At 45.3% G+C, this 23,103-nt stretch overlaps 1 protein-coding gene across 4 annotated transcripts in view; it reads left to right on the top strand.

Annotated features, from left to right (window-relative positions):
- LOC107312120 (elongin-A-like) overlaps window positions 1-20,338 on the top strand; it is a 36,857-nt gene extending 16,519 nt beyond the window's left edge. For 3 of the 4 annotated variants that reach the window (XR_014944898.1, XR_004306570.2, XR_001554403.3), the window contains 2 exons: window positions 6,457-6,681; window positions 17,950-20,338. Coding sequence is in view for 1 of the 4 variants with exons in the window: in XM_032443470.2 (XP_032299361.2) it covers window positions 19-80 (62 nt within the window). In the remaining 3 variants the exon portion in view is untranslated. Of the gene's footprint in view, window positions 1-18; window positions 4,395-6,456; window positions 6,682-17,949 lie in introns of those variants that run through there. The other variant, XM_032443470.2, reaches the window with a different exon arrangement.
- The last annotated feature ends 2,765 nt before the right edge of the window (window positions 20,339-23,103 follow it).

The raw sequence follows: 23,103 nt of genomic DNA, 5'->3' as shown, positions 1-23,103 counted from the left end.
TCTCTTAACTGTTTGCAGGTTGGTGGAGCCTGCAGGAGAGGAGATGCTGCTTGCTGAAGCCTGCAGAAGCTGGAGTATGAGCTGTTTGGGCAGCAACAGAGGAGCAAGCTGCTGCCTGCCTCTGGGAGAAGGAAGCAGTCTCTTCTGCAGAAGGCAAGAAAGCTGCTGAGACATGTCAGGGAGATGGTCTCTCTCCTTGAGATGCTGACCTCTGAGGGGAGGAAGCTGAAGCCTTGTCCTCCCGCTACCCTGCTCCAAAGTTTCTTTCTCCCAATGAGACACTTTCCCTTCTTATAGTTCTTTACATCACATTACGTTCTCTGCTTTTCTCTCCCACAGATGTGCTCTAGCCGACTCTCTGCGGAGCACATCTCCCATAGTTACCTGTGTTGCTGTGCTTTTCAGTGCTTTCAGACCCTTCAGGCTGGAAGTTAGACAATTAGTCTGTCTGAAACTTAGATAAACACTAAAGTGGTGCATTAAAGTGTGACTTCTCAGAGCATTAGTATTGTGCTGGATTGGGGCTGACAGCTGAATTCTGGCTTTTGGCATTTAAAAAATCAAGGGGAGAATGAAATGCTGCATAGAAGTCCCAGGGGCTTGAGCACAAAGCGGATTCTGCAGGTTTCCAGAAAGCCTCAGCTTGTTTGTGGTACCAAGAGGTGAAAAATGCTGACCTCAAGCAGCGTGGCACATCCCTCTGGTTAAAATCCTTGGTGCTGCTCTGAAGCTGCAGGGTGAATGCAGCAGTGACCCCTTCACATCAAGGAGCTGGGGGCCCTGTGCCATGAGGTTTTGTTGTTATCTGGTTGTTCATCACCCAGGTAATCAAATGGGCAGTGTTTCAAATTCCTGTCTTTATTAGAGTATGTGGCATCACTAGGAGGCTGACAGCCACACTGAATTTGATGTAGTACAAAATGATCTTGTGCTTTAAGGGGGGGAGGAATACTTGAGGAGGTGAGGCTTGCCTCTCAGACTTCCTCATCCACTCTTTGGCCTAATGAACTGGGGTGATGTGTGTAGATCACTCCAAAAGCAATACCTCCTACTTATTTCCATGGAAGGTTCAATGGATACAAAGAGCACAGTAACACTGATGCAGTGTTCTCAATTCTCAACTACATTGAGAATTCTCAAATTCTCAACTACAAAATGCTATTTCTCAACATAGTCACCACCAAAAATGCACAGCTAATGGCAGTGATGATCAGCAACGTGAGCCCTGCCTGAGTAGTAAAAAGCACATCTCTTTGGCCTGCCTAACGAGAGAGGCTTAGGGAAGAGCTTCCTCAACAAAAGCTCAGACTGGTTCTACTGTTGAGTTATTTGATCACTCAGTGTTATCAAAACGTTCAGTGCTCTAATGACAGTGTGTCTTGATGATAATCTGTATTTATGGTTTGGTGGAAGAACTCGTGCATCATGTGTTAAGCATTTGTCTCAGTTGTTTGAGTAAGACTGAGCTATATTTTGCATTTAAGTAAACATTGAAAACAGTGTAATTTTCTCCAAATTATGGCACTTAAAGCACGGAGAGAGTTTTCTGAGAAAAAAATCAAATCCGTGACAGACTGTGTTTTTGGTGCTGCTGTAGCTGGCACAGTGTGCAGCATTCCTCATGGTTCCTCTTACAACCCACCGAGATGCTGAGCTTGCACAGGACAGGGCAACCATTTCCCCTACCAATGCTCTCCTGGCACTGAACAGGAAGCTGCATTCTTTATCCATCATCTATTCATCTATTGAATTAAGTTTAATTAAAAACAAACAAACAAATAAAAACCCTTTATTGCAGGGAGGAATTGCTGTAATTCTTAGAGCAACAATTTCTAGCTAACTTGCCCCAAAGGAGAGTGGGTGCTTTTGTTTGGGGGCTGATCCTGCTTCCAGATGCCCTGCTGCCCCTTGCCCTCCATATTGGGCTGATTTGTCCTTCCTACTGCCTCAAGTTTTCCTGCTTACCTGAGCTTAGAGGTTGTTTAGTTTTTTTTGAAGGCTGTTATACTCTGATTTCCTGGCAGCAAGCATTATGCCAGCAGGAAGATGAGCACATCACCATGTGAGCATGGTCCTGAGGAGAGTTAGGAGGAGGTCAGGGCCTTGTAGGCACCTCTGTAACTTCACAAAGCCCATCTGCTGCCTCTCCTTGTCCTTTCTGGGACAGCAGGATTTGTATTGTCTCCTTGAGTTTTTCAGCTGATCTGGGCTCCTGCTTCCTTCTGAAGCTCAGCACAGTTTGAGTCTGCAGCTCTCTCCATCAATTACAAACATCATGGTCTGGATCATTTCCTCGCAACAACTGCCTTATGAGCAGGCTGGTATGCAGCTTGCAAGTTTTTCCTCTAGATGGATGCCAAACCACAAGTGTGGGCAACCTTAAAAATCAGAGCATCATCAGGCTAATCGGAGATTAAAAATAACACTCAGTTTTCCTGGACTCTCATCCAACATGCTAATGGAGCTATTAGTGTTGCCAGCTCTCTTCATAACACTGAGATGTTTTACCTCTTTTCTGCCAAAGCCTGCTGTCATTTCCAGCCTCTCTTGAGGAGCTGAAATGTGAATTAATCCTTGTGGTGCCCTTACCCCTTCCCTTATCGTTCCACCTAGCTTTGCTGTCTGTCTGCCTCTCCCTTGCATTATAACCCTTCGTCCTCCAGCAACATAATGCTGTAGAAGGAAAACCTTTACAGGATACCCTAGTGTATATTCCACCTTCCTTATGTTGTGCACAAGTTCTTCTTTTATAGCTCTCATTTTCAGGGTGTCCCCTTAGTTCCCACACTGAAACCAATCCTGTTCTGAATCACGAATAATGTTACAAATGTGTTTGCAGTGGCATTTCTCTTTTGCAGAGTGCTCCTAGAGGCAGCCTCCCAGTTCAGGGACTCAGCTGCCTACGGCATAATGGATCCCAAAATAACCAGGATACTGTCGATGCACTCAAAACCAGGGTTTGTTTGCTATCTCTGAGTGCTTGTTCATACTTTCTTCAGGCTGCTAAATAGGTTTTCTTCACACAGTCAACTGGCCAATTTGACGTTTGGTGTGAAATAGGTGCTCGTGTTCCCAAGCGCAGATGCCAAGCTCAAACTCAGGCTTAGAAAGTCCGATTTAGCATTTGAAAATGGGACTTTTCCTCTGAAGCATCCTTGTGTGGGCTGAAGGGGAGCTGGGGCTGTGGGTGAGGCATGAGGACTGAGCATTGCCCCCACCCCACGTGCAGCTCTGGTGCCTTTTTATAGCTTTATAGAGAAGCTGTTTTGTTTGGGTTGTCCTCTGTGCTGTTTTATCTAGTGGGGACAAATTGCTTTAGAGCAGTACGAGCCATGCTGATGGTACAAGACTGATCACAGACAGCTGCATGGAGGCCTGGTGACCTCTCCTGGAAGGCTTGGTGGCTGTGGCCTGTTCTTCTTCAGGCACATAGCAGTATCCAGGAGCAGAGGTCTGAGCTCACTTCAGTTGGGCATCATAGAATGGCTTGGGTTGGAACAGACCCCCAAGAATCGTTAAGTTCTAACCCCTCTGCTACAGGCAGGACCACCAACCTCCAGAAATGATGCTCGGATTCCTCGAATGCCACGTTTGGCACCCTGCTATTTGCAGGAAATGTCACATTTCCTTAGGGGTAATGCGGCAGTTCCCTGGGGCGTGCTGATCATGAGCTGCCACTTTCCACTTAGGAAAATATGAGCACTGGAGGCTGAAGGAGAGTGACACTGCTTGCCAGACATGCCGCCGTGTATTTGTGTTCAGACTGTGAGGCTTACGCTTCTCTTTGCAGGAAGCCCCACCGGCTCTCTGCTTTTCCTCTTAACCTGTCTGAATGGCAAATAGCATTGGAACATCCCCTGCTTGCGTGAGACAGTGCTTCTGGCAAAGTGGGAGTCAGGAAGTCAGAGAAAGCCGATGCTGCCAGGCCGTGGGGGTGGTTGTGTTCACTTTATGGAGACATCGGTAGGAGTTACCCACATAAAACCTGCAGATGTCGGAGGGCAAATGTGAGTGGAGAGGTTGACTCCTAAGCACTGCTGTGGGTGGATGGGGGACATGTAGGCCTGGACTCGGATTGCTAAGCTGAGCCGCTTTTTTCTTTGCTAATATTCAACATTTGCAATTTATTCCGTAGCATTTACACTGGAACTTGAGAAATACAGACACAACAACAGCCACTTAGACTGTCAGATAAATTGTTGTGCAATATTCGTTGCCTGTGAAGTCCAGTAGCTGTACAAAAAATTCATTATCACCAAACTGGAAAAACAAACCTCTGTGATACACACCTGTTATTTTTCAGTGTATAATGATAGTTGTAGTCAGACTTCAAAAGTGCGAGCACTCTGGTCAAAGCTAGATAAATCACTTCAAAACACAGCAGACATTGCCTCGCTATTTTCAGACCCCAGCAAGAACCAGGCAGCAATTCTCTGCCATGTATTTTTTCTCATTACAGACAGCGGGTTTCCATCCAGATCATGGGCTCAGGGAGATAAGGAGAAAATGGTAATGTTGTAGCATCTGGTTTGTTGAGAATTGATGATAGGGATGTATATATTTCTTAATTTGTGGAAGATGAAGCATGGATACCACATAATTTTGTGAAGGCCTTTAACTTTGCCCAGGGAGGTGGTGGAGTCACCGACCCTGGGGGTGTTCAAGGAACGACTGGATGTTGTGTTGAGGGACACGGTTTAGTGGGAGCTGTTGGTAATAGGTGAATGGTTGGACTGGATGATCTTTTAGGTCTCTTCCACCCTTGGTGATTCTATGAACTAAAAAGAACACTTTCAGTGTCTTACAGAGCAGAGGGAGGAGAAGTATTTTGGTACAAATGTGAGTTTAATGTTAGTGGCAACAATGCCTATGCAAGTTTTGTACCATCGGAAATATCAAAACATGAGTTTGCTGTTGTTTTGCTACTTACAGTTCTTACACAAACAACTTCTTTTTCTTTTCTTTTTTTCCACTTGAAAAAGAGAGAAGGGGAATATTTTTGCCTTTATGCCTCACAGCTGAAAGCAGGTATCTGAACCCAAATGAAACACATGAGAAGGAACTAATGCGGTTGTTTTGTCGCTTTCAGTCTATGTACAGTAGGGATTCAGTCTTTGATGGACTGGTGAGAGGAGTGGAAGGATGAATCGCTTGTCACCATGTAATCTGTCAATGTATGACTTGTCAACATATAATCTGAGTCAGCCTCCGGAGAAATAAGTACATGCTTTGTGGTTGCATTCATAATGAACTCAGTGAAACGCAGATATCTTGTACTAAGCCAGAACAATTTAGCCGCAAGATTAAACTAATTGAAAAGATCTCTCTAATTTAGGGATGAAGTTCTTCCAAGCAAGCAGGGGCTCTGTGTCAAAAACTCATTGCGGTGCCACTGTAGGAAGCAAAGGGCCTTGAAGCTCCGCTGTTGACGATATTCACTTGCTTTGGCAAATCTACTGCACTGCAGTACAGGTTGCAACACCTCTCCAAACTACTTCTCCACACCTGTCCCTGCCTGCTGTCTGTAATTTAGCTGCTCCTCATGAGCTCCTTTATGAAGTTGATGTAATTAAAGTTACATTTGTGGAGGAACAAAGAGGAAAGACAGGCAACTCAGTCTGACTGGGAACCTTGACTTGAGTTTGCTTAGTGCATAGTTTTAAGCATCTGCTCCCAAACTAACGTTAACTTTACCAATAAGTAAAATCAGATAAGTGTCTGTGTACGGCACTAATGGTCCAGAAAAGCTGTGACATACCAGAGTGACAGAGACCCCAACAATAATGGGGGAAAAAATAACCTGAATTTCTCACTTGTGCTCTTCAATTCCACGTTGCAAAGTGAAGGATGGCAGGAGTTTATATGCTGTTAGCCAAAAGGCATGGCTGCCCCAGATAGTGCATTGTAATACAGGAACTTTTTACTTTAAGCATACAGAAATCCATGATGGGATTTATTTCCTGCTCTTCCTAAGCTCCCACCGAGAGAAGAAAAATGTGCTGTAATCCTGGAAGAGTCAGTCTTGTAAACTGCAACTCTCCATCAAATACAGTAATGGGAACACTCGCCATGCTCTCTGCTCACTGTTTTTTTTCCCCTGAGCTCTAAATATAGTTCCCAAATGTGAAAGCTGTAAATTCTTACAGTCTCATGGCAGTGTGAGCTCATCACAACTGGCATTGCCAGAGCTTCTCTCCTCTCTTGCCTTATGTTCCTGGACCCTTCATTGCACCAAGTTGAGTTTTTTTCCTGATTTAACAGCAAGACACATTCATAAAAATAGGTTCCCAAACTGCTGAGCAAACATTTCCACCTCCTTCCTGGAATAAGATCTTGTGCTCTTGTAGTAGAGGGTTCATTGGTTCAGCAACCAATGTCAAAATAATAGTAATAATCTAAAAAAAAAGATAAATCTGTCTATTTCTCATACTGATTTGAAGTATTTCTCTGCTGCAGCCAACACACAGGAAAGCCATGTCCCTCAGTGCCACATCTACACTTTTCTTCACCACCTCCAGGGATGGTGACTCCACCGCTTTCCCAGGCAGCCTGTTTCAGTGCCTCACCACCCTTTCTGAGAAGTAACTTTTCCTAATATCCGACTTGAACCTCCTCTGGAGCAGCTTGAGGCCATTACTTCTCATCCTAAGTGACATTAATTCAGAGCGACTTTCGAACAAGGTAAGGGTTTCGTGTTTGTTTTTCATCATTCAGCAAAAATGTCTGGCTTTAGGTGAGATGTTACTTCTTGTGTGTGATACCGGACAGCCAGTCCCCAGGGAAAATCGCAGCCTGTAAATGTACAAAAGTGGCCCATTTCCTCCAGAAGTGATTGTGATTTTTATGTATTTTCATTCTGTTTCTACTGCGGTTCCTACAAGGTGCAATTTTTGCATCCTAGAATGTTGTTTGAAATTATGCCCTGCAATTAATTGCTGTCAATATTACAGTAACAGGAAGTAGGAGTAAATATTCCAACTAGGGCATTTAAGGCTGTATTTCTAATGGTACGGTGTGGGCTGCTTGCTGTATTGATTGGTTCCAGAGGGACTGGTTGGAAACAAAGGGCTTTTAAAACTCACAGCCGTGTTTACCATCTACAGCTAAATAAGATACCTAGAGGCTAACCTGGTGTCACGGTTTGAACTAAAAATCCACCTGCGTCCGTGACAGGGGCCGTAGGCCCCGGAGGGGCCCTAGGCCGAAAGGAAAAAGTTAATTAGGAAAAGAAAACAGCGGCAACGATCTAAGGAGGCACACTTATTTACTAAATACTATATCGAAATACAGGATAACACAATATAATACAATATAATTGAAATTGAGCTAACGAATCAAGCAAAATAGGAGAGAGACTGAGTCCCGTAACCGAGAGGCCTACTGTGAATCTAGGCGAACGGCTGAAGGCTCCCACACACTCCCCTGAACGCCAGAACTCGAAAGACGTCAGTCTGTTCTGCGACAGAGTTAATATAGAGTCCAGGTCCCGTGACCCATCGTGTTGCTCTCTGGGAGATGTAGTCTTCTTCTGTAAGTTGCAGATTCAGTAAAATTATTCATGCTTTATATGATGTTATGATGTGGAATACTGATAGCAAAAATTACAAAATTATTAAACCATGACATTCCACCCCTTATTCTACATCATTACATTATATTTATACATACATACACACTCATATGTATAATTGTGAATAATCAGCAACCTTATTTTTTCTCAACAATCTATATTTATTCCATACAAATCCCTAAGTTGAGAACAAAACTCTATAACCTAATTTACTATTTATTAATTTTGAGAAAATGGCAAAACTGCCAGAAAAAGGAAAACATGTCAGCGGTAGAGGGGAAAGGCAGTGCTAGTAGGGCGTCCCCCACATCAAGGTGCACTCATCCTTTCCCAGCCACCACAGCAGATTTCCTTTTGACTTATACTTCTTTCCATGTGTGCTCTACACATGCATGGCCAGTGCAGGATATAGAGTCCAGATGGAAAACTTGCTTACAGAATGCCTAATTAAGGTATATAGAGAAAAAGTGTTTCCTTAACATTAATCCACTCTATCTTAAGTCCTATACCTAATTGAACTATTCTGTACCTAATTGAAATATTTTCTGAGACTCTACCTATATATCTACAGGAAAATCATTGGCTGCACTCCCCCAACATCAAATTCCCTTGTGGTACACATTGAACATTCCCATTTTTGTCCATCACCCACCATGTGCACCCAGGTCCCTGGGCAAAGACAGTACCCCGGAGAGGTTTGCCCTTTCCAGACGCTGGAAGGACCCAAACTGTTTTTCCCAACACACTCTTTATGTGTACTACAGGAACCTTATCCCCCTCCACGGTACGTAGGGAGCTGGATTGGTTAGGACCATTACGATTACTAGATCCTCGAGTGTTGACCAACCAGGTGGCTTCTGCTAAATGGTTCTCCCAATTTTTATACGTTCCGCCACCCATTGCTTTCAACATAGTTTTCAATAACCCATTGAATCGTTCAATCTTACCAGAAGCTGGTGCATGATAGGGAATATGGTAAATCCACTCAATGCCATGATTTTTGGCCCAAGTGGTTACAAGGGAATTTTTAAAATGGGTCCCATTATCTGATTCAATTCTTTCCGGAGTGCCATGCCGCCACAGGATTTGCTTTTCCAACCCTAATATGGTGTTTCGGGCGGTAGCATGGGGTACTGCGTATGTTTCGAGCCACCCAGTGGTTGCCTCCACCATGGTGAGTACATAACGCTTACCATTGCGAGATCGTGGCAAGGTGATATAATCAACCTGCCATGCCTCTCCATATTTATACTTTTGCCATCGCCCTTCCCCCCAAATAGGTTTCATCCTCTTGGCTTGTTTAATTATGGCGCATGTTTCACAATCATGAATAACTTGAGCAATAGCGTCCATAGTTAAGTCCACCCCTCGGTCTCTGGCCCACTTATATGTTGCATCCCTTCCTTGATGACCTGAAGTCTCATGGGCCCACCGAGCTAGGAATAATTCACCCTTGTTCTGCCAGTCCAAGTCTATTTGAGCCACCTCAATTTTGGCAGCTCGATCAACCTGATGGTTATTTTTATGTTCTTCAGTAGCCTTACTTTTAGGCACATGAGCATCTACATGGCGCACCTTTACAACAATGTTCCTTATTCGGGCAGCAATGTCTTTCCACAGTTCAGCAGCCCAAACAGGTTTACCCTTTCGTTGCCAATTATCATTTTCCCACTGTTGCAACCACCCCCATAAGGCATTTGCCACCATCCATGAATCAGTATAAAGATGAAGCATTGGCCACCTCTCCCGTTCAGCCACATCTAAAGCCAGCTGAACAGCCTTTACCTCTGCGAATTGACTTGATTCTCCTTTACCTTCGGTGGCTTCTGCAACTTGTCGTGTGGGGCTCCATACAGCAGCTTTCCATCTGCGATGCTTCCCTACAATACGACATGATCCGTCTGTGAACAGGGCAAATTTCTTTTCGTTTTCTGGTAGCTCATTGTATGGTGGTGCCTCTTTAGCACGTGATACCTCTTCTGTAGGTGGTGTTTCAATTTTTTTACTCTCAGGCCAGTCCATGATCACTTCTAGAATTCCAGGACGGCTGAGTTTTCCCATTCGAGCTCGTTGAGTAATTAATGAAATCCACTTACTCCAAGTGGCATCAGTAGCATGATGGGTGGAGGGAACCTGTCCTTTAAACATCCAGTTTATTACTGGCAAGCGAGGTGCTAGAAGAAGCTGAACCTCTGTCCCAACTACTTCAGAAGCAGCCCGAACCCCCTCATACACGGCTAAGATCTCCTTCTCAGTTGGAGTGTAGCGCTCCTCAGACCCTTTATATGCTCGACTCCAAAATCCTAGGGGTCGGCCTCGGGTCTCTCCTGAGGCTCTTTGCCACAAACTCCAGGTGGGACCTTTCTCTCCAGCAGCAGTGTAGAGGATGTTCTTCACATCCTGTCCCGTCCGTACTGGCCCCAAGGCCACGGCACGGGCTATTTCTTGTTTTATCTGCTCAAAAGCCTGCTGCTGCTCAGGACCCCATGAGAAATTATTCTTCTTCCGTGTTACCTGATAGAGAGGGCTCACTATGTGGCTGTAGTTTGGGACATGCATTCTCCAAAAGCCCACTACTCCCAGAAAAGATTGGGTCTCTGTTTTATTTGTGGGCGGAGACATAGCAGTGATTTTGTCAATCACATCTGCTGGGATGTGACGACGTCCATCTTGCCATTTTATACCTAAGAACTGGATTTCCTGGGCAGGCCCCTTCACCTTGCTGCGCTTAATGGCAAAACCAGCTTGCAAAAGAATTTGGATTATCTGTTTCCCTTTCTTGGAAACCTCTGCTGCTGTATGGCCCCACACCACAATGTCATCAATATACTGCAAGTGCTCAGGAGCATTACCCTGTTCCAAAACAGCTTGGATCAATCCATGGCAAATTGTTGGGCTGTGCTTCCACCCCTGGGGTAAACGGTTCCAGGTATACTGAATACCTCTCCAGGTAAAAGCAAACTGTGGCCTACATTTTGCAGCCAATGGGATGGAAAAGAAGGCATTAGCAATATCAATGGTGGCATACCACCTAGCTTCTTTTGACTCCAATTCATACTGGAGTTCTAGCATGTCTGGTACAGCAGCACTTAATGGAGGTGTAACTTCATTCAGGCCACGGTAATCTACCGTCAGCCTCCATTCCCCACTGGTTTTACGCACTGGCCATATGGGGCTGTTAAAAGGCGAGTGCGTTTTGCTAATCACTCCCTGATTTTCTAATTGGCGAATTAGCTTTTGAATGGGGAGCAATGAGTCCCTATTGGTGCGGTACTGCCGTCTGTGAACCACTTTGGTGGCAATTGGTACCTCTTGGTCTTTTACCTGGAGCAACCCCACAGCAGAAGGATCATCTGACAGACCAGGTAAAGTTGACAGCTGCTTAACACCATTTGTGTTTACAGCAGCTATCCCAAAGGCCCATCGATACCCCTTGGGATCCTTGAAATATCCCATCCTAAGGTAATCGATTCCCAGTATACATGGAGCCTCTGGACCAGTCACAATAGGGTGCATTCGCCAGTTTTTACCAGTGAGGCTTATTTCGGCCTCCAACATAGTCAATTCTTGGGAACCCCCAGTCACTCCATGGATATAAATTGGTTGTGTCCCTTGGTGACTTGAGGGCATTAGGGTGCATTGTGCACCAGTGTCCACCAAGGCTTTATATTTCTGTGGTTGAGATGTGCCAGGCCACTTAATCCACACAGTCCAGTATACTCTGTTGTCCCTTTCCCCCCCCTGGCTGGGGCAGGGCCCCTCTATTGTTTACCTCGTTGACTTGCAGCAACTGGAACTCTCCCCCGTTTGGAAGAGTTCACCTTGGTGGTTGTTTTGGATTGTAATTCTTTCACTCGTGCCTGAAGTGCAGAAGTGGATGAGTTATACCACTTCTTTATATCCTCCCCATGATTACTCAAGAAATACAACAAAGCAAAACGTATGGTCTTATCATTGTCGTTTGCTTGAATACGAGGACGTCTCTTTTTTATGGTTGAGATTTTCGATGATACAGGTCGAGAGGAACTCATGTTGTTTAGCTCTCTCAATAGGCGATCGTGGAAATCCTGGTTTCCATCATCTGGTACCACCGTGGATTCATCTACATCAGGCACATTAGCCAATTTGTCAATAATATCACTTTGTGTTTCCTCCACTTTGTCTAACCTTTCCACTATTTTTTTTCCCATTTGGACAATGGCTGAAGTATAAAGCTTAACTTCTGTAGCGCTTATAAATAATTCAAGCTCCTGAAGTCTGCTAATTAGCTCATTTACAAGGGGCTTTCTTTCCCCTTTGCCATATACCAATGCAAGTGCACTGGCATGCTTTTCTGGAGCTGCCTTTGTAAAGTCACGCCACATTTGTCGTGGAACGTGGACTGCTTCAGGATCATGTAATTGGTTTGGATTGTTACGATTGAACTGGGGGCTGTAGAGCATTTCCACCAGAGCCCTTTCTCTCAAAAATTGGATACCTTTCTCCATATCAGTCCATTTCTTTTTCTCAGGCTCCAAGTCCCGTTTAAAGGGGAATCTATCTCTTACCGCTATCAACATCCGCTTCCAGAGGGTGTAGGACCGATTTTGGCATGTGCCTATACCTCTGTCCACACGTGAGTCCCTGGAAATGCTACCCAGTTGGCGAGCTTCACTGCCATCGAGCCACGCACTGTTGGCACCATTGTCCCAGCAGCGAAGTAACCAAGTGACCATATTTTCTTTTGGCTGACGTGTGAAATCCTTTCTCAGATCTCGAATTTCACTCAGTTTAAAAGATCGATCAATAATGGTCGTAATACTTTGCTCACCTTTTGCTCTATCAAGAGTCTCAGGTGTTAATGTTGGCAGCTGTGTTGATGAGGCTGCCCCATCTATAAGTTTGGACTCGAGAAATTCTCGTAAAGAAAATCTAGCTTTTGGCTCCTCGTCTAACTCTGACCCTGACTCTGACGCTTGTGTTATTTCCTCCAGGCGACCTTCCTCCTTTTTCCTCTCTCCTAACTTTCTCTCTCCTAACTTCCTCTGCTCCTCTGACTTCTTCTCCTCCTCGAACATCTTCTTATACTGCTCTAACAACCACTGCTCCGCCGACTTCCTCTGGTCTTCTGACTCCTCCTGCTCTCCTGAGTCCCCCTGACCTCCTGAGTCCCCCTGACCTCCTGAGTCCCCCTGCTCTCCTGAGTCCCCCTGACCTCCTGAGTCCCCCTGCTCTCCTGAGTCCCCCTGCTCTCCTGAGTCCTGCTCTCCTAACTCCCTCCGCTCTTCTAACTCCTTCTGCATTTTCTCTATCTGAGTTGAAACTCGTTTTGTTTTTCGCCCTCTTACAGGGGCAACCAACATTGTATCTGGTGCCCCCGGTGGTTGGTTAAGTTGGAGTACATACGGTTCAGACTTGAGGATGTTCCCCTTGGACTGGAGGGTGCATAGCTTGGATCGGAGGAGATCGCGCTCGAACTCCAGGGTGTCGAACTCAGCCCTGAGGGCGTTGTACTTGGACTGAATTGTGTCGAACCCGGACTCGAGCGCGTCGTGTTTGAACTGGAGAGTGTTGCGCTCAGATTGGACGGCATCGTACATGGTCTGGAGGTTGTTACGATCGATCTTGATAGCATCGAACTGAACCTTGAGGTCGCTGTACATGGACCGGAGGACATCTCGCTCAGATCGGAGGGTGTTACATTCGGACTGAAGGATGTTGTGCTCAGACTGGAGGGTGTTGTAATCAGTCTGGAGGGTGTCACGCTCCGACGGGAGAATGTCGCGCTCAGACTGGGGGCAGCTATTCTCAGTCTGGAGGGCGTTGTGCTCGGACTGGAGAGTGCCGTGCTCGGACTGGAGAGCATTGTGCTCGGACCGGAGAGCGTTGTGCTTGGACCGGAGAGCGTTGTGCTCGGACTGGAGAGTGTCGTGCTTGGACCGGAGAGCGTTGTGCTCGGACTGGAGAGCGTCGTGCTCGGACCGGAGGGCGCCGTGCTCGGACTGGAGAATGTCGTGCTCGGACCGGAGGGCGCCGTGCTCGGACTGGAGAATGTCGTGCTCGGACCGGAGGGCGCCGTGCTCGGACTGGAGAATGTCGTGCTCGGACCGGAGGGCGCCGTGCTCGGACTGGAGAATGTCGTGCTCGGACCGGAGGGCGCCGTGCTCGGACTGGAGAATGTCGTGCTCGGACCGGAGGGCGCCGTGCTCGGACTGGAGAATGTCGTGCTCGGACCGGAGGGCACTGTGCTCAGACTGGAGAGTGTTGAGTTGGGATTGCAGGGAGCTTTTCTCATCCCAAAGTTTTTCTGCGTCAGCTCTAAGACTCTCTTTCTCGTACCAGATTGAGTCTCGTTGGTACAGGAGATCTTTTCTCTCAGCTTCAAAAGCTTTTTCTCTCTCTACCTTCTCATCCCAAAGTTTTGCTGCGTCAGCTCTAAGACTCTCTTTCTCGTACCAGATTGAGTCTCGTTGGTACAGGAGATCTTTTCTCTCAGCTTCAAAAGCTTTTTCTCTCTCTACCTTCTCATCCCAAAGTTTTGCTGCGTCAGCTCTAAGACTCTCTTTCTCGTACCAGATTGAGTCTCGTTGGTACAGGAGATCTTTTCTCTCAGCTTCAAAAGCTTTTTCTCTCTCTACCTTCTCAGTCCAAAGTTTTTCTGCCTCAGCTCTAAGACTCTCTCTCTCAGGAATGGTATTGACTAAGGCCCAATAAGCATTAGCTAGGCCCAAAATCATTTGTGCCTCCTGAGATCTGCCTGAGCCACAACATTCCTGCCTCAAATATGCAATCAAACTCTCAGGATTCTTCAAGTGTTCAGGAGTGAAGCTCCATAACACTGAAGATGTCTGTCCTTTGAGAATCTCTTCAATTCCCTGCCACTCAGTATTCTCTGGTTCTAGGGAAGACTTCCTCCGGATGTTATAAATCCAGATACTGAGTGAGATTATTACAATAATCAACAATAAGATCAGGGAGATTAAGAGTGTGACCCACTGATCATTCAAAAACTGCATAAAGGATTCATAGAAAGAAAGAGGAGCACGCTTAAAAATCACCATTTCTGTATAATTAGTTGCATTAGTTGCTCCCTCTGGAGCTGTATACAGATACGAAGTGAGCATTGCTAACCATGCTTTCAATCCATTATACAATTGTATAGCTCCATAAGAAAAAGTGGCTAGCTTAAACATGGCCCAATATGTTCGGAGCGTCTCAAAAAAGGAACCAATGGCACACAGTCCCTGGTAAAACAAATTTAGTAGAGAAAACATCTTTTTCCTCCAATAGAGAGAAAAAAGTAAAAGAAAACAAAGCTCAGCAGTGTTTATAAAATATACCGGAGTATTGGCAGTCCGCCTGGGCTTTCAAGGTCAAGCTCGCAGGTGCAGAATCCCAAACACGAGATAGCTCCTTAACAGGGAAAAAACTCGTAGCTCTGTTAAAAGCTAAAAGAGCAACAGAAGAAAACACAGAAAAAACAGCAACTCAATTTGCCCGCATTCTCCACCAAAATCTGTCACGGTTTGAACTAAAAATCCACCTGCGTCCGTGACAGGGGCCGTAGGCCCCGGAGGGGCCCTAGGCCGAAAGGAAAAAGTTAATTAGGAAAAGAAAACAGCGGCAACGATCTAAGGAGGCACACTTATTTACTAAATACTATATCGAAATACAGGATAACACAATATAATACAATATAATTGAAATTGAGCTAACGAATCAAGCAAAATAGGAGAGAGACTGAGTCCCGTAACCGAGAGGCCTACTGTGAATCTAGGCGAACGGCTGAAGGCTCCCACACACTCCCCTGAACGCCAGAACTCGAAAGACGTCAGTCTGTTCTGCGACAGAGTTAATATAGAGTCCAGGTCCCGTGACCCATCGTGTTGCTCTCTGGGAGATGTAGTCTTCTTCTGTAAGTTGCAGATTCAGTAAAATTATTCATGCTTTATATGATGTTATGATGTGGAATACTGATAGCAAAAATTACAAAATTATTAAACCATGACACCTGGAAATGTGATGGGGTTTGTTAATTTCTATTTGTTTTAAGGTACAAATAAAATTGTGAGACTGTCATCACAGGGAAGCGGAGAAAAGATGAAGCAATATTCTTGGCTATGTATTACTAGCTAAAGCTTACTGAGGCTGCCCCCAGTTTGTTGCAGCCGTGAGGCCTTGATTATGTGGAATTTACCCCAGCTTATGTAAAAGCCTTTACTCCACACACGACCTACTGTAGGCCTCTGTGAACTGCAAAAAATGGGAATAACGGGTCAGGTGTTCCTGCTACAAACACAAATCCTTCGTGAAAATCGCTGCTGCAACGTTCAGCCACTGGATGTCCTCGTTTTCAAAGGTCTGCAAAGGTTGATCAGCCGGAAAGAGGCATGTTGACGTTTCAGAGTGTTGCATAAAGATGTTCTGTGTGTGCTGTGTATTGCCAAACTCCAAGCTTACCACCCGTAAAGCAAGAGAATCAGCAACAGAATTGGTTTCACTTCTTAGGGCTATTAAACTCCTACAGCATGCAGAACATGTAGTTTGTTCTGTCTGTCTTGTTGACTGAACTGCATATTTCTGTAAAAGCTTGCATTGCTGCACCCCTGCGTACTTAAAGCACAGAGCAGCTCACTACATTTCTTCCTGCTTGCAATGCTATGTTTACTAGACTTGGTTACTGTTTTTACTGTGGATTCTGACCGGAGCATGATCTTTCCAAGTTCATATTCTTCTCAAAGGCTGTACCCCTGTGACCACAGGGACTTGCTCTGCTGACAACAGCATCAGCAGCAGTGCCAGCCCAGGGGCAACCCTGATCTGATCCCAAAAGGACATTACCAGCAACAGGTAATGACTTGTTCCTGCTGCCCTTGCCCTAAAAGCTGGCTCTCCCTTTTTCTCAGAAGGCTTCCTTCCTCCTGCAGCGAGTGAACCATCACTGCTCACCTTTCCTTTGCTTCCAGCTCCCATGCCTGAGCAACCCCTGCAGCGAAACCTGTTTCTTGTAGGTCTGATAGGACCATCCTCCTTGCCAAACATTCCTGTCTTTTGATTATTACTTGATATGGCTTGTCAAACACTTTCCAACAGCTTAGAAGAATCTGAGCTGGGGGGAAGGCTGGCAATGGGATATCTGTAACTACATGAGAATTTCATGTTTGTTCATGAAACGTGAATGTGTTCATGATAAACTACCTTGCTGGGGTTTTTTTCAGTCTAAAGATTTAAGGAAAAAAAAATCTGCTTAGCCTTTTTCAGCCTTTTAATTTCTCTAATTGAGCTACTGTTAAGGCACATTGTCTTTCCAACAATGGAAAGCCTGTGCTGTGTAAACATGTTTGAAATCATGACAGCAAGTTTTGCCAGAGGACAAACTCAGTAGGAAAATTAAGGCTGGATATCTTTCCCTTATAAAGGGTTCAGATAAGCAGAGGGATAGATTTGTAAGGCTAGGAAATAGCTGAGACAGAGGGAAAACCCTCATGGCAGTTCCAGGTGATGTGGTGCTTGATCACAATGTCATTGTCTTAATTCCAAGTACACACTGCTGCTTTTCTAATAGGGAAACCAGTAGAGTGTGGTAGGAGTGCACTGCCTTGTGGACACTGAGTAAAGGAGAGCATCTTCAGAAGAGGCAATGTGAGGAAAGAGTCACAAAATCACCAAATGACAGGCTGGCAGGGACTTCTTGGGTCCATCTGACTCCTGTTCAAACAGGGACACCCAAAGCAAGGTGCCTAGGACAATGTCCAGGTGTCATCCTGTTGAAGGAACAGATTTATCAATCCTTTTCTATTGTTATTCATGCTGACTGTGGTGGTGGGTGTGGAGGGAGAAGAAACAGAGCTGGAGCCCATCACCGTTGGCTGGAAAAAGAGGTAAAAGGTTTTTCAAGCAGCAAACCCTAGATTTACAGTGAACAGAGAGGATTTTTCTGTCCCTAGCACGGGAACTCAGATGCAGCTCCAATGAAAATCAATAATTGATCTACATCCATTTACAGATGCATCAACACTTACGTAGGCTGAAAAACCTTATCCCTGTGCTCACATTTTGCTTTTAAGCAGCTTGTTCTTGGGCTGCCTGTGAACGTATCTGCTTTCATCACACAGGGAATGCTTGGTCCCTTCTAGGAGCAAGCTGGGGCCCTGTCTTTTCCTGCTGGATGCCAATAAGAGGACTGACAAGATAAGATGTTGAACTGCTGCACAGCTTGTTAGATAAGTGCAGAGCCCTTTAAAGCATGAGGTGGAACCAGGATTTACCTCTTGAAAAACAGCAGCTGTCCACAAAGCCGGTTGCGTGGACAACAGTTCTCCGTTCTCCCTCACAACAAGCAGCGTAGGGCTGAAATCAAAATAAATCATTTTCTCTCTCTCTTTTTTTCTTCTTTTTAGATTTTCTGGTTTGGACTGAGGCTCAGCAGACATGCTGTGATTCTTCCTGTTTGCTGCCTAGAGCCACGGATCATAGACTGTGCAGCCAGTGCAGGTCATATGCCTTTGTTCCCTATAGAGAGGTAAACCTGTGCTGTGTTACGACAAATCTGAGAGGAATTTCACTTTTGTTTCATCTGGTAAACGAGCTTTGCTCACACCTTGCTTTAACCAGGAGCACATCCCTGGGTCTCCTCTACTCCTGGTGCTGCACATGTGGGATGCCCCATGTTTTACAGCAGAGAACAGGTCCTGATTACAGGAACCTGCAGTGCAAGGGCCCTTGTATGTGCTGCAGGACATTACATGCTGCTGAAAGGCTGCTTTTGCAGAGTGGTAGCCCATAGTAGAACAAGCAGAGTTCAAGTTGTCCACTTTACTGGAGACGAACAACTAGTGTGATCCCCCTGAGCCTATTCCTCTCCAAGCTGAGCAGTCCCAGCTCTCTCAGCTTCTCCTCATAGGAGAGTGCTGCAGCCACTCATCTTTGTGCCCTTGGACTTTCTCCAGTATGTCAATGTCTCTTCTGTAGTGAGGGGCCCCCAGGTGAGCACAGGACTCCAGATGTGGCTTCACCAGTGCTGAGGGGAGGGAACCTCCCTCACTTCCTTCTCCTCACTCTGCCAGTGATATCTTGCCTAATACAGCCCACAGCACCATTAGCCTTCTTAGTGACAAGGGCACACTGCTGACTTATCTTCAGCCTGGTGTCCACTGAGTTCATGGAGAATCTGTGGGAGTTTTAGCTTCTAAATATTAGATTAACATGTACTACCAAATGTATGCAAACTGAATTTTTTGTTATTATTTTATTTTATTTTATTTTTCCCAGGGGGATCTTGTACAAATTTCATGGTTGTTGCAGCAAAAGGCACATTGCTGGTCTTTCTGCTAAGCAACTCTCTTTTTTAAAAGGGCTGTTTCCAAAGCAAGTGGTCTGGATAGCAAGATTACTGCGTGTCTTTTCAGCGTACTGCATACCATATTCTCTGGCAAACACATTATCAGAAACAGGTGATCATTTTAGCTGATGCTTTCTTGAAAACATCTGAATCTGAGTCAGACTCATGAGGTAGAAAACATCTCTGGTGAGACTGTGAGCAAGTAGAAACTAGATCTCACAGAAGGCGGTGCTGAGCCAACTTGTGATAGAGATTATCAGCTCTCCTCATCATTTGTGATGACAGAAGGAGAAAAGGCTCCCTTTGCTTCTGAGAGAGATTTCAAAATGTGAAGAAAGGGGTTTTGTTTTCAGTTTGAGGGACTTTCAGCAGAATAAGATGAGCAGGGAAGGACACAAAAGTCACAAACCTTCAGCATTTGGGCATCGGTGCGAGGGAAGAAGAGACTCGTGCAGGATTCACCGTGTTTCTGCAGAAGCTAGAAAGTGCCAAATGGTTTTGTTTCTGACTTTGCTTATATCTGTTGTGTCCTCTCATTTTTCTCTCTATTAAGTTTTCAGCCCGGACGTTAATTCATGGTGTAGAATACAGCTTCTCTGGTTTCACAAGGGTCCTATAGGAGATAAAGAAAAAGGGAAGCTGAGACAAAAACTTCATTGTCCAGCCACATCTGCATTGGACCCAAGACTGGGTGAACCAGGTCTGTATGGCTTCAGGCTGAAAAACTTTCTGTTGGCCTGCAGCATGTTTGATATGTGTCCACAAGCTTCCTGATTCACCACAGTATCTCTGTTTGCCAAGATTTACTTGACCTGAGTTATTTTGATAACAACTGTTTGTGACAATTTTAACACAGTTTGTACAGAAGGAGATAGCTGGTTTATTAGATACTGTGACCTGGACATTCATACATCACCATTTTGTTGCTAACAGTAAGCTCATGGGATTTTTCCCCCCCAGTTTATATTTTAGCTAATTATTTTCCAACTATCTATTTTCTCACAACTGGAAGATTGAGCTGTCGTATATATGCTCTAAATTGCTAACTTACCTTTTGGTATTCAGCACAGTGTCTCTTCAGAAAGGCATTTGAGTCTAAAGACAGCTGTGCTTCCCATTGCTCTGCTACATAATACCTAGTCACTCATTGCATTCAGTCAGCAGCTCTTAACTGCAGTTGAGGCAGAGGCAGAAAAAATATGTTACCTGGTGCAACTGCTCACTACAGTTTTTCTGTTGGGCAATTATAAATACATTCTGCTTCTATTTCCTTTATTCTTGGTCTGACTCATTAAATAAGTCACTTTCATGTTCTACCTGTTCCTTTTTCAATGGAGAAATGTCCAATATTCCATTCTTTGTACTGAAGATCAGTAACACTTTTCTAATGTATTTTATGATTTGAAAAAGGAATCTATGGCAAAAATAAAGCACAACAGTCTAATTAATGTGCACTCTGAGTTAAACAGCTATTATAGGAAATTAGTGAAGAGTATAATCAACACTAAAACTTGCCTTTATGAATTTCAAATGTGGAATTGTATGTGCATCTGTAATTGTAGATAAGGCCCCATGTGATTACTATGAGGGCATTAAACTTCCCTTCCAGCTAAGATGAGAGGAAGAAGGAAATTATGAACCACACAACAATATATATACATACATACACACACACACACATATATATATATATTATGAGCCAGTTAAAGTATTTGTCATTGTTGTCAAATTTACACCCCCCCTCAGTGTTAGCTGCTTTTGCTTCCCATCACTTCCCATCCAAGTAATGGGCCATAACGGTGGTGCTGGCATGAGCAGAGTTACTTGCTGCTGCCATTGCACTGGCACAGTTCTGCCCCAACAAATACAGTGATGGGCACAGAAAATGTATTGGGTGTGGCTGAAATCCCTTAGTTTTTTGAGCACAGAGGAGGGAAGAGCAAAGGACAGAAAAGGAATGAAATGGAAAATCATCCCCAGTCACAGGCTTCTCCCTACCCGCCAGAACCTACTGGTTTGTTCTTCTGGCCAAAGAAGATGATGGGTGTCAACCCTTGAGAGTTGGTGTGAAATAAGAAACCATAGGGTACAATGGAACCGCATACTATTGGCCACTCCTTACAAACCAAACTGAAGCAAATAGGATTAAAGCGAAGTAATACCTCATGTGATTACAGCTCATTGTGTTCAAATAAAAGGTGACGTGAGTGATTTGTTTGGGGGTGGGAGTGGAGAGGAGGAGAGAAGAGATGCAGCAGCTCTGAGTGATTTTATTTATAGCACTACAAAAACACACTGAATGTGTTAAATGCACCGCTGGCAGCATGTGCCGCTGAGGCTTTGCATTAGCAGATGGTAATACATCAGAACTCGTGGGGGTATCTTTGTTACAATGATACATTAACATTATTCCATACCAATTACTTCAGGCGCACAAAAACTTTGTGGATGTGATGCTTGTGGCTGCATAACCAGAATTCATTGCAGTCTTTGCAGCTATCATCAATATAGGAGTGCTTTGTAGTTCCACGCACCTGCTGCTTGTACAGCCCCCTTCTAAACTATTCAAACAAAAACCGAGGAATAAACGTGGCTGGAGTCCTCAGCCTGCAAAACTGAGAGGCGTATGTCAGTGCCAGTGAACTTCAGCACTGAGCCCAGCCTGGCTCTCAGCAGTTCTGCAGGCTTTCTGCCTGCTGGTAGTTCAGCAGTACTCACATTGAATGTTCACAGGGGTGGCTAACTCCTCCAGTGGCATTGAAGCCTGTGTGTATTGAGAGTGCTGGTTAGATTATTGCAGCCTGGGCTGCTGCTATTGCCTGCAATCTGTGAGTCTTTCCTTCTTCTTTCTTTGTGCCTTGTTTTGCCCCAGCTTCTTCATGTGCTGTAATTGCATCTCCTCCTTTCTGAGGGCACTGGGAAATCTGGCTGGTGGAGGGAAGAAGGCCTTAGTGCAGAAGTAACTTCAGGAACTCAGTGGGTTTTTTCCGCCCCTTTCATTATTTTGCTTACTGTTCATTTAAGTGGGTCTTAAACTCTGGATTTTATGAACTACTTAAACTATGCTGATGCTAAAAGCTATTTCTCTCTTTTTTTTTTTCCCCCTCTGTACTCCAAAATGCTCTTTACTGTCCTCACTATTCCTGCTTTCGCCATAGCAGCCCTCACCTTCTCCACATTCACCCCAAACCATGGATAATATCTGTGTTTTTGGGCCTTTTATAAGGAACTCAAAACTTGACCTTGTTTGCTTGCATTGCAAACAAATGGAGTTGTTCGTTTTGGAACACCAGAGAGCAGGTCTGCATGGTCAGTGCCAAGGAGGGGATACCTGCAGTGTCACCTTGGTTCATATATTATCATATAATTAATACATGCAAAGGGTAACTTTAGAAAAGCTTATTGATCTGTAGGACAGCAAACTGTAACAGTACACACAGCCCCAGAAGGCCTTAAAATAGGCAGATCACTGCCATGTCCACAGAAATTAAACCAAGATTTATCAGTTCACTTAGAAAACAGAACAAGCTGTTTTATGGCTGCTTATTGCAGTAGCACGCAGGGACAGAAGGGCAGAGGCTGCTATGATAAACTTTTCCTTCCGCCCCGCTCCTGTATCTGCATGTTATGGTTACGCAAGAAAATAGTACTGCTTTGAGAGAAGCTCTGATGTCAGATGCCTGTTTTCAAGTCTATTTTACGTCACCGTGAGGGTTCCCAAACTGGCATTACAAAACCCAGCAGTGGAGAGAAGGCTCCAGGGAGACCCGATGGTGGATTTTCAGTATCTGAAAGGAGGGGGAAGACTCTTTAGCAGGGTCTGTTGTGGTAGGGCGAATGAAACGAGTGAGGTAATAGAACAGGTTGCCGGTATAGGGGGTGGGTGCTTTGTCCGTGGAGACATTCAGAGTTAGGCTAGATGGGGCTCCCATCGTTTCAGTACATCACTTTGTACATTCACTACACCACTTTTCCTCCCTCACTCTGAGCTCGAATAGTTGAACGACGCTGACGCGACCCGTTGAGGTTGCCGAGCACCTCGGGCAGGGCCGAACGCAGGCAATGGGGTCGGGCAGGACGGGCTGAGGGCAGCGCAGCTCCTCCGCCCCGGGCTGAGGGCAGCGCTCAGGGCGGCGGGACCGCGGAAAGTTGCAGCCGGAGCCGGGGCGGGGCGGCGGGGCCCGGCCCCGCTGATGTCAGCCGGGACGGGGGA

The sequence above is a fragment of the Coturnix japonica genome, chromosome 3, assembly GCF_054131305.1.
Source record: "Coturnix japonica strain WE chromosome 3, WE-NBRP24, whole genome shotgun sequence".
Lineage (NCBI taxonomy): Eukaryota > Metazoa > Chordata > Aves > Galliformes > Phasianidae > Coturnix > Coturnix japonica.
The sequence above is the reverse complement of the archived record's forward strand: the minus strand, read 5'-3'. Positions and strand labels throughout refer to the sequence as shown.